At 40.2% G+C, this 10,751-nt stretch overlaps 1 protein-coding gene across 1 annotated transcript in view; it reads right to left on the bottom strand.

The window, feature by feature from the left end:
* The window catches only part of LOC148905900 (exosome complex exonuclease RRP44-like), a 41,952-nt gene that overhangs the window by 17,328 nt on the left and 13,873 nt on the right, over nucleotides 1-10,751 (bottom strand). Inside the window, exons 3-21 of the mRNA XM_089038923.1 lie at nucleotides 10,556-10,689; nucleotides 10,098-10,117; nucleotides 9,902-9,950; nucleotides 9,239-9,394; nucleotides 8,979-9,026; nucleotides 8,835-8,903; nucleotides 8,395-8,532; nucleotides 7,889-8,035; nucleotides 7,622-7,738; nucleotides 7,194-7,295; nucleotides 6,754-6,818; nucleotides 6,066-6,150; nucleotides 5,223-5,350; nucleotides 4,799-4,885; nucleotides 3,995-4,151; nucleotides 3,104-3,324; nucleotides 2,400-2,490; nucleotides 2,250-2,327; nucleotides 1,742-1,897 (exon numbers count right to left, since the gene is read on the bottom strand). Coding sequence (XP_088895049.1) covers nucleotides 1,742-1,897; nucleotides 2,250-2,327; nucleotides 2,400-2,490; nucleotides 3,104-3,324; nucleotides 3,995-4,151; nucleotides 4,799-4,885; nucleotides 5,223-5,350; nucleotides 6,066-6,150; nucleotides 6,754-6,818; nucleotides 7,194-7,295; nucleotides 7,622-7,738; nucleotides 7,889-8,035; nucleotides 8,395-8,532; nucleotides 8,835-8,903; nucleotides 8,979-9,026; nucleotides 9,239-9,394; nucleotides 9,902-9,950; nucleotides 10,098-10,117; nucleotides 10,556-10,689 — 2,048 coding nt within the window. The remainder of the gene's footprint in view (nucleotides 1-1,741; nucleotides 1,898-2,249; nucleotides 2,328-2,399; nucleotides 2,491-3,103; nucleotides 3,325-3,994; nucleotides 4,152-4,798; nucleotides 4,886-5,222; nucleotides 5,351-6,065; nucleotides 6,151-6,753; nucleotides 6,819-7,193; nucleotides 7,296-7,621; nucleotides 7,739-7,888; nucleotides 8,036-8,394; nucleotides 8,533-8,834; nucleotides 8,904-8,978; nucleotides 9,027-9,238; nucleotides 9,395-9,901; nucleotides 9,951-10,097; nucleotides 10,118-10,555; nucleotides 10,690-10,751) is intronic.

The raw sequence follows: 10,751 nt of genomic DNA on the forward strand, positions 1-10,751 counted from the left end.
CCACAGACCTCCATGACCATGCTCTACACAAGCTTTTGCTATGTCGGCGAATTCCTTAGGCGTGGACTTCCATCCGTTCCTTTTCTTTGCGGCTAGAAAGTCCAAACTACGAGAGCTAAGGACCTCGTCTGCAAAGTCTTCCCCTAAGGTTTCACACGCACTTTGAATGCGTTGGTGTTCTACTTGGGGCCTGTAGAGAGTACCATCCTGCGTCATGAACTGACTTCCTTCCGCGTCCATTAACCAAACGGAATTCTCGTGGACTAATTCTGCCAACGGTGACATTTTATAAACCTTAGTTTCCTTCTTTTTGGGGAACCTAAGTTCTCGCCAAGCGTGTCCGTTGTGTTGGTAGATGACAATGGGGGCACCTCTACCTCCATATTTTTTCGTCCCTTCGTAAATGCAACCGTCCGTGATGTCCTTCACGTGTATGCGGCGTTCTAAGGCCGTCTCTAACTTCTTGATGTTTTTGATGGTACCTCCAATCCTATGTGTGTCATTTTCCCATTTCCTGATGGCTTCTCTCCTCTTGGGCGTAAGCTTACCGCCACGAGAGGAATCTTCGAAGAACTCTCTTACCAACTTCGCAACACAATTACCCGGATGTCGCATTGGTCGCAACTTTTTGACGTCCGGCTCCTTAATCTCGTACGCGCCGTAAATGACCACGGTAACCGGGTAAGCGACCTCGTAGAAGAGCATGTCAATTCCCTCCAATGCCCCTGGTCGCGTATGCTTATTCAAGACGAACAAACTCTGCTTACCAGACGCCCTGATGGGATTACGGCCCTTTTCTATCACCCACTCGCCGTCCAAATACTTCACGAACGTCAACTCCAAACGGTAGTCACCGTCCGGCATTCTGTCGATTATCCTTTCAGCCATCTCGTGATTCATAGTCTTGTCTGTCTTTCCCTCCATGAAGGTAGCGAAGACAAAATCCGCATCTGAGTTATCCATCACCTGATTTCCCAGCCTGCGCACAGTTTCGTTTTGAATGTCGTTGACGGATGCCATGTATATCTAAAGAATATCTTTCCCTCCATTTGCGACCCCAACAGAGCAGCAGTTAGGCACCTTTCGCGCTGCCGGCAGATCGCGCAAGACCCCCTGTTCCGCGGGTTACCGACCTCCAAAAACCCACCCCCCCCTGGTGTTTTTCGACTTGTGATTTTTGGCAATGCCGGCAATTCGCGAGTCCGCCTAACTGCTGCTTTACGTCATCACGACCTCTCGGGGGAGCGTTGGTGCCATTTACAAAAGATTCCTCTTTAGCATCCATTGTAAACGGCACCAAAATGGCCGACATGTTTTTGTCTTGTGACTCTGTTCGGAATGCTTGCAACCCCACAAGCAACTCCTGTTCCTTGCAGACGGTACTTTAGGTCAGGTCCACACTTATGGACTTTAGTTTGTACTGTTTCAGTCGCATACTCTTCGATGCGTGGTGGCTTTGCGTAACCCCACTCCACTCCACTCCACTCCACTCCACTCCACTCCACTCCACTCCACTCCACTCCACTCCACTCCACTCCACTCCACTCCACTCCACTCCCACTAAAACGATCGGAAACGCATGCATTTGGCAAAAACGCTCTCCAGAGTGGAGACAATATTGAAGCGAAGCTTTCGATGCGTTTTCGGTCAAACGAAAACTCGAAGCGTTTCGAAAACGACCTGTACACTGAGACCTGTACCTAGTTTTCCTGTACCTATCTATGTGGCCTTCGTTTCATACCTCTTCATTAAACACCATATGGCTGTCTGTAATCCCGTGTCTATTCATATACACTGTTCCTTGTAGGCCAAACTTTGGGATGAGGACTTGTAAGGCGTTTTTACGAATAAACATTACAAATGCGTCTTCAGTCTTCGGGTTGTCTTTGAAAAACAACTGAAATAAAAATAAATAAAAAAACTCGTTTAGACTTTTTTTGACATTCATACAGAGCTATATCACAGGGAACCCAATTTAGATAAAAGTAAAACACAAAAAGAAAATTACAAAAACATGTCTTGTTCTGTATTTAGTGTACCCGAGGTCAAGAAAGTATCATAAATAAATAAATAATACAAGAAAATAGGAAAATCAACCAAAGAATACCATACGATATTTCATTTGAGCACATTTGTTTTCAAACATGTGGCGTCCCAAAAAAGCGCGCGAAAAATATGTATTTTGATTTTCGTCTACCATTTTCATCTCAATTGGGCTTCCTTTGGTTACGTAATATCAACAGACTCACCTGTGTATGAAGATCCACAGAGCCACGCCCTGCGTATTGAGCCATCTTGTGTCGGAAGTTGAGATGGTTACATTGTTTCTGTACAGAAATGAAGGAATTTTTTTGAGGACTCCATACGATAACAAAAAATATTATCATCCTCAGACGTACCTGAACTTTTTCCTTATGCAGCAAATCGGGGTAAGACTTCATGGCTCCGATTGCAACAGCTAAAAGACGATGGACCAAGACATCAGAATATCTAAAGCATCACAAAATGAATGATCAACGACAAGCTGCTGTCATTAGACGTCATTTCCTGTCTCGTGAGGAATTTTTACCATCTGAATGGCACGTTTTCGAAAAAAATCTGTAACCTGGATGATGGAGGGTAGTGTTTGGCCTTCACTGAAGGCTGATGAGATTCATGAGATTCATTCAGCTGATTGATACCAAACAGCAGTGTTTGCCTGTCATTATAACCTGGTAATGAGATTCGTGAGATTTACTCAGCTGATTGATACCAAGTCGCGAATAATCTCTGGCTGATAGCACATGACGGGCAGTATTTGCCTGTTATCGTATGCTGGTAATGAGATTCATTTACTGGTTGATACCAATCAATAGAATTGCTCTCTGGTTGAAAGCAGTGTTTACCCTTCAATGAGGGCTGATAATGAGATTCATCCAGCTGATTAAGTAATAGAATATTCTCTAGCTGATAGCACATGACGGGCAGTTTTGCCTGCCATAAAGTAGGCTGATTGTGAGATTCATGAGATTCAATCCGCTGATTGATACCAAGTAATAGAATACAGCATGGTATAGAACAAGGTATTTACAGATCAAGTACAATGAGTATTGAGATTCCTTACCGTCTGATAGGTGACGTGAAGTGAGTATAAATAGGTGTAGCTAGACCATAATGGTGATACTGATCCTCAGGGAGCATGCCCGAACAAAAGTACACCGCTTCCATCATGCATCGTGTTGTCAGGATACGTAGCATGGTATTGAAGTAGGGCTCATCTTCGATAACCGCGGCGTCCAAGGAGACGGCCAAGTCTTTTGCTGTGTCTACTTTGATTTCCAGACCCTATCAAGAAGAAAAAGAAAACTTCAACCTCTCTTCACCCTTGCTCTCACACTTTGTCATGGTGGTAAAGCTAAGGAGCTGTCCATGACTCATAGAAGACTATCCGCTGGGATCTTGGTCCCAGGTAGGTGCGAAACGGTCGAAAAGACGTGGCCCAGAGAGGGGCAATGCCTTGGACCTTTGGATTAGTCATTGGGTTTAGCGCTAATTCCACGACTACAAATGAAATCCCATAGCTGATGCAATTTAACAACCAACGTGTCTTAACGCACTTGCTTTTGAAATCCTAATTTTTAAAATAAACCAATCACACTTAGAGTACAGTATTTGTGACCAATTAAAACGCTAGAAAAAAGTCACCATTTGGATCTCATCACGGCACGAAATAGTCTCCTTTGCAGCTGTTCTTAGCACCGGTCCGAAAATCCTTTCCCACTATCGTCTGCTCAATGGAGCACTACATTCCTTTCCCATTGTTCTGTCGATAATCTTTTAGCCAATAATATGGGAAAGGAATTTAGTGCTCGATTGAGCAGACGTAAGTGGGGAGGGAAGAGTTTGGACCGACGCTAAGAACGGCTGCAAAGGAGACTAGGCACGGAAAGGCAAATCCAAAATGTGAATTTTTTTTACCAAATAATAAATTCGCGCAAGAGAATATAAGATGTACCTTGGAGCGTGCTGCCTTCACTAGGATGTCATAGTTGGAGAGCGGAGGGGAAGGATGTCTTCTGAGAACAGCAAACTCAGGAAAACGTTGATGTATCTTCTTTGCAACGGAAATGTTAGCCAACAGCATGAACTCTTCCACCAAGGAGTTTGTATCTCTAGGAATGCAACAAACTGCCTTTATTTCAGCGTTCCACGAAATAATGCTATTGCTGGTTTTCAACACGGCGGCCATGTTGGAGGATATAACAAAAGAGACTAATGTGACGAATCTTTTGTTAAATTCATCCAACATGGCGGCAGTGAAAACCATCAATTTCAAACAAGGAACACAGGCCCTAGCCCGTTAGGATCTGGGATCGATACTAATAAAGGCTGCGAAGGAGACCAAACTGACTTCTGCGAACGATTGAACTAAATTATAGCGAATCGTCGTCGCGGCGAAGTATATCAGTTTAGTGGACGCCATTCAAGGCGTCTCCATGACATTCCATACGCGCGTGCACTTGAAAACTTTGAGTATTCCAACAATGTCAATGTTTTCTATTGTCTTTTTACTTGTACACTCATTAGTACATTTTGTTTCACGGGTTATTGAAAACCACTCTAAATACGGTCATCTAAAAAAAGATTCTCTTAAATATGCGTTCAAGCATAAATAAAATAAAAAATAAATACGATCAGGACACCCCTAAATATGCTCAAAGTATGGTTGGTCATTTGAAAAAAGATACTCTTAAATATGGAAATTTGAAAAAAAGAATACTCTTAAATATGGTCATGTTTATCAATGAATGAAAACTACCTGAGTTGCTTCGTTTCTACATCAATTGGGTCATGTGTTTCACTGTCGATATGGAAGCGTACTTCAGTAGAAGCAAGAGTTAAAGCCCTGCAAAAACAAAGACAATCATAAATGACTATAGAAACTGCTCAAACATGTAAGCTAGTATACTAGTTGAATCCACAAGAAGAAGAAAAGAGGGTGGCGAGAAAAGAATGCACAGAAGGAAAAAAAGTGATAATTTTGATGGTGATGATCATGACCCTGTATGGACCCGTGAACATGACACCACATTATCTCCCCCTCCCTCCTCTACCAAGATTGACTTCCTCTCTGCATTACTGAAAAGAGTCTGCTATACTTATCAGGAAAAAGATGGTTTTGTTACTGTAGACGTACATAACAGGTTACGCTAAATCTGTAAACGTTGAAAGGTCCTATTTACCCATTTTCTATACGTCCTCTCTTCAAGATCTTGGCCAACTGGTTTAGATGTCTAAGACTAATGGTGATGTCATCATTCTGTGTGGAATCATCGATACGAAGCTGAGCCTCAGCGTAAGTTAAGGATGCCTAGTAATAACAAGAATAATGTTCGAAGTTTATATTAGATGTAAAAACGTGGGAGTGTGATCGATATTTGGGAACTAAAAAGTCTCTAATCCTTACTTTAAAACTCATTAATAATTCATGAAGGAAACACAATAGAAATCATGACCATGAAGGAGGTTTTATATCTGATATAGATTCGTCTTCATTTGCATAAACTCTATCAAATTTCATTTCGTAAAGAATTCGGTACAATATGAGAACATACATCATGAGTTTTTTAAGCCGCTAAATAAACTCATAGATCATATTTTATGTAATGTTTAATAAACGAGCAGGAGTGTTTTATCGGGTATAAAACACGAGGCGCAGCCGAGTGGTTTTAGACCCGATAAAACACGATCTGCGAGATTATTGAACGGCTTAGAAAACGTATGATGTTTGTTCTCATTGTGTACCGATTTTTTTACGAAATGAACCAAGTTTGATAGAGAAAATCCAAGTTAAAGTTTATGCAAATGAAGACGAATCTTTATCAGATATAAAATCACCTTCATGGTCATGATTTCTATTGTGTTTTCTTCATGAATTATTAATGAGTTTTCTAACGGATCTAAAGCCACTCAGCTGCAGCTCATGTTTTATTATTATTTATTAAACAGCACGTAGTGTACTGAATATGTACTGTATGTGAAATTGAAAAACAACAAAATATCAAGGTCTATCAACATGTACTAACCTTTGAACAAATGACACTCTTTGTAAACTTTGTTTGGATGATTTCTGCATTTGGTGTGAGCTCCCAGATACACGAGAAAGCAAGTCTGGTTACAAACAGAATAAAAAAAATAATAGTTAATCAAGCCATCCAAGTACAACTAAACCCTCAAATCTTTTTATCAACATCCTGTAACAGGCCCTGAGCCAATCTAAGTTAGGGCACGGCTAATTCACAGATTGAACCCTGCAATAACCTCTGGGCTGACTAAGTCAGGGCATTGCTTACTCACAGATTGAACCCTGCAACAACCTCTGGGCTGATCTAAGTCAGGGCATGGCTTACTCACAGATTGAACCCTGCAACAACCTCTGGGCTGATTCAAGTCAGGGCATTGCTTACTCACTGATCAAACCCTGAAACAACTGATCTATAAGACAGGGCACAGTTACTTAACTTACTGTACATTTCAAATTAAAATTTAGCTCGTTAGGTTTTTGCGAAAGGAGGAAATCTAGAGAAAATCCTCTAATCAAGAAAAAGACCTCACAAACTCTACTTACATGTGGAGCAAAGTCAAGCAATCAAATCTAAGATCCCAGAAATTAGAGGAAAGTGCATTACTGTATTTAACACTACATCACCTTTGTTCTACATACACAACTTAATATAATTATTATCAAGACCTGCTATCATATATTTTATATACCTGTCAACGTTCGAGCGAAGGGAACAAAGGTTAGAACTCAGGAGAGTAGGAACCATGTCTATACGCTGAAAGAAAGAAACAAAACCAGAAACTAAGAAAGTCCTACTATCAATGTGTGGCCATATCATCCTGTGTCTCATTTACATATTTTGACCAAATTTATTTTTGACCCTTTCATTTGCAATAACTCAATAATTTGTTATCATTGCTCCAGTGTACGGTCTATTTTGATTGTTGATAAGACCACACAAACAGTTGACATAAACAGATAAACATCTGGGCCTGGCTGTACGAAGGGTGAATAGTGCTATCGGAATGATAAATTTTATCCAATGGATAAATTTATTGGATAACAGCATTGACTTATCCACTGGATAGTGCTACCCCACCCTTCAAAGAACCGGGCCATAACCAGAAGCAAGGATGTTCAACTGAGTCACCTGATCTGTAAGGTACACAGTGGTTCCTCGATTAGCAGCCTCGTCATCCATTGCTGTGCCAGGATGGATGAAGTGGGTCACATCTGCTATGTGAACACCAACCTGGAATGACAAACGTACCAAATCAGGCCTCCTTCTCATTTCTCTCTCAAACCATCTGCCTCACAAAAACCCCCTACCTACAAAAGGCTTAGTCGATATTTTCAAAAAGAAATCTTGGATGCAAGGTTAACAAGAAAGTACCAAAGAAACAATTTGAAGGGATCTAGGAGTTTATCGTGCAAACTGCCTATTAGGGAGCTGGAATCTCATATAAATGATATTAATAAAAATATCTGAAGAAAAATCTTCAAACCTCAACTGTTGACCTTGGATATCAATAAAGGTCACCCAGCTCATTTGGAGAGGTTTCATACCGAGAAGGTTACCTCATAATTTCCGTTGTCAAGTTTTTTCCAGTGCAGCGCATCATCAATGTCAGTACATCCAGGGGGGTCTACACTGCAAATTGACAGGTCTCGCAGATCCAAGCGTGTGTCTAAATCCTGTTGAAAACACATGTACATATGTAAGCAGTAATAATGGATACGTACTGTAAACACACTAAAATTGAAGATTTAATTCAAACAAGATGAGGAAATTCCAAGGAAATTCCAATTTGAAATTTGACTGGTGATTAGTGGAAACTGTCTAACCTCCTGTGTGATTGCCCAAGGCATAGATGGCAAGTCTTTCTGGACAGCTGCAGAGAATGCCAGGTGTGGTACATCATGCTCCAGTAGTAGAAGCTCATTTTCTGTGTCCTTGTCACCAATATCACCCAGCTTATGAACAAAATGACCCTAGAAATATTGAAGGAACGCAATGATGATGAAGCCAGTGAGTAAAGGAATGAACCAAAATAAAACAATACTGGTGGGTCCAAAAGGAGGAATTTTTTAAAGGGTTGGATGGGGTGAGGACCGATGGGGTAGGATGGGATGGGGTATGGTAGGGTAGGGTAGGGTAATGTGTACTGGTGGGGTGGTGTAGAGTATGGTAAGGTAGGGCAGAGTAAGTGATGGTAGCATAGGGTAAGGCAGGGTAGTGTAGGGTAGGGTGTAGGGTGATGTGTGAAGGGTGTAGAGCAGGGCAGGGTAGCAGAGAGTAGGGGAGGGAAGGTGGTTAGCAAACATGCAAAGCCTATGATGTACTAGTTTACCTGAGGGTATCGAGAGGTTCTAGGCCACGAGTCAATGCTGACCACAATTCGCTGGGTTGTCAATGTTTCTGCTTGCCTGGTCACAATCTTGATCCTTGGTATTCTACGTTCAGCTGCGATAAACAGGTGATGGGAACTCTGTGTATAGACAAGTAAAAAGTTATGGTTTAATTCAAAGTTTCTTCTTAGATTTCCTACTATGAAACTTGCCATGAAAAAGGCACAATGCACAACAGTATTAAAGCCACAATTGCCACAGGGCATACAGCACCAACCCTAAATTGAGCAAGTGTATTGGACATGACGACGCAAATAACACTCACAAGCAAAGCTGCTCTCAGCACTTCACATACCCATGACACATCAAACCTAACTTTTTACTAAAAAAATGTAAAAATGTATGAAATCTTTTGGGCAACTGTGTAAAGCATGGACAGTACCTGAGGATTCCCTGATGGGCTGATGACCCCACAATATGGCCTCCAGTTACGCTTGATAATACCTACAACCTGAAAGGTACAGCAGTGTCATGTGCATTGATAAAAATAAAATGAAAAGAAAGAAAATTAAGAGAAGTTCCATACCTTTCCCGTTTTCTTGAAGTTTGATATTTCTTTTTTGTTATTATTAATCTACAGAAAGTAAAAATGTGTAATTTTGTTTGCTGCATTGAAAGAGGGAAAGAAAGGAAGGGAAAAGGGGGGGGGGGCGGATAATTATTAAGAGGAAGGAAGAAATCTGGAAAAATTCAATCCAACTCATCACTATAGACTGGACCATAACAAAGACTAAAAAAGTACTATACATATGCTATAAAAAAGGATATACACAGCTGAAAACTGACCTTGATATTGTCTATGTTTTCCTCAGCCCCATCTTGAGACACATCCTCCAGCACAACAGATGATGGACATTTCCAGTGATCTTTAGGCAATATTTCTATGGCAACTACATCACCATGGACTGCACGATTCAAGTTCTCTAACCCTTGGATAAATATCTTCAAGAGAAATAAAAAATGATTGAATGAATAAATGAACAAACGAAAGAAAGAACAAACAAATGAACAAACATATAAACAAACGAATGAACAAACAAATAAATGGAATAAATAAACGAATTTATGAATGAATAAATGAACGAACGAACTAATGAATGAATGAATGGATGGATGGATGAATGGATGAGTGAATGAATGAATGAGTGAATGAATGAATGAATGAACTAACAGATGAATGAATGAACGAACGCATAAATGAATGAATCAAGGAATGAATGGATAAATGGAATGGAATGGAAATATAAATGGATGGATGGATTAATGTGAGTGAGGGAAGGTATGAAATAAAAGAAGGAATGCATAAATGAAAAAATGAATGAAAACAAGAATGAGAGATGGATAAATGGATGGAATTGAATGATGAAAAGGATGGATCAATAACTTAATGAATAAGCAAGTGAATAATTGAATGAAGGAATAAATGAGTGAAATTGCACGTGACATTACCTCATCTTCACTATCTCTGACGTACACAACAGCCTCTAGATAATTCTCTCTTAAATCAAACAAACATCAAAATTAATGGTTTGAACCCAAACCCCAACCTGAGACCTCAGAGGTCAGCACACTACCACTACAATACCCTAAATACTCGAATAATGTACATCTATCAAATGCATGATGCTATTTATGTCAACCTCACCTGCTTCCATGAAGTACTCCCTAAAGCAATGTCAAAAAGATACAAATTAAGTAACAAGTGAAAAGGATGCCCAGTTTATCTGGCTATATTTACGTAGAGTGGGTGTGTGTGGGTCACATTAATAAATACAGCAGCGCAAAGTGCAAAAGTATGACCGGCGATTTGCATACTTTTATGCTAGGGATTTTGTATTTTAAACCGGCAAATTTCAATGTAAAGCTGGCAGGTCTCGATAAATAAGTTGTGTAAAATATCTCATTTTGCAAGTATGCAAATACATTACTAGTAAATGTGCTTAACCGCTGTCCTTTTGCTCAATAAGCTGTAGAGATGTACAAAATGTGACCCTAAAATCAGCATAGGTAGGGTGTTGTAAGAGTATTGGCATAACTGTGCAATATCAAACTGTCCTCTTGGAGTATATACTGTACATGTAGCTGACTGGTGATCCAGTTTACCTGTTTATATTTTCCAGACTTTATTCCTGCCTGGATTTTTGTCAAAGGAAGATGCTCTGAAAATATAAACTGGTTTCTTTTCCCATCTGTGGACTTTACAAACAATTTTATAATCAATATGCATTTGTTAATTACTAGAATGAAATACACCTGAGTGGGTATTATTTCAACTGTAATAGTTCTAACGATTGCGTAA

This window comes from Actinia tenebrosa, unplaced genomic scaffold (genome assembly GCF_029948245.1).
Source record: "Actinia tenebrosa isolate PJP-AT-01 unplaced genomic scaffold, QUT_ActTen_1.0 PGA_scaffold6__47_contigs__length_16458017, whole genome shotgun sequence".
In the NCBI taxonomy this organism is placed as follows: domain Eukaryota; kingdom Metazoa; phylum Cnidaria; class Anthozoa; order Actiniaria; family Actiniidae; genus Actinia; species Actinia tenebrosa.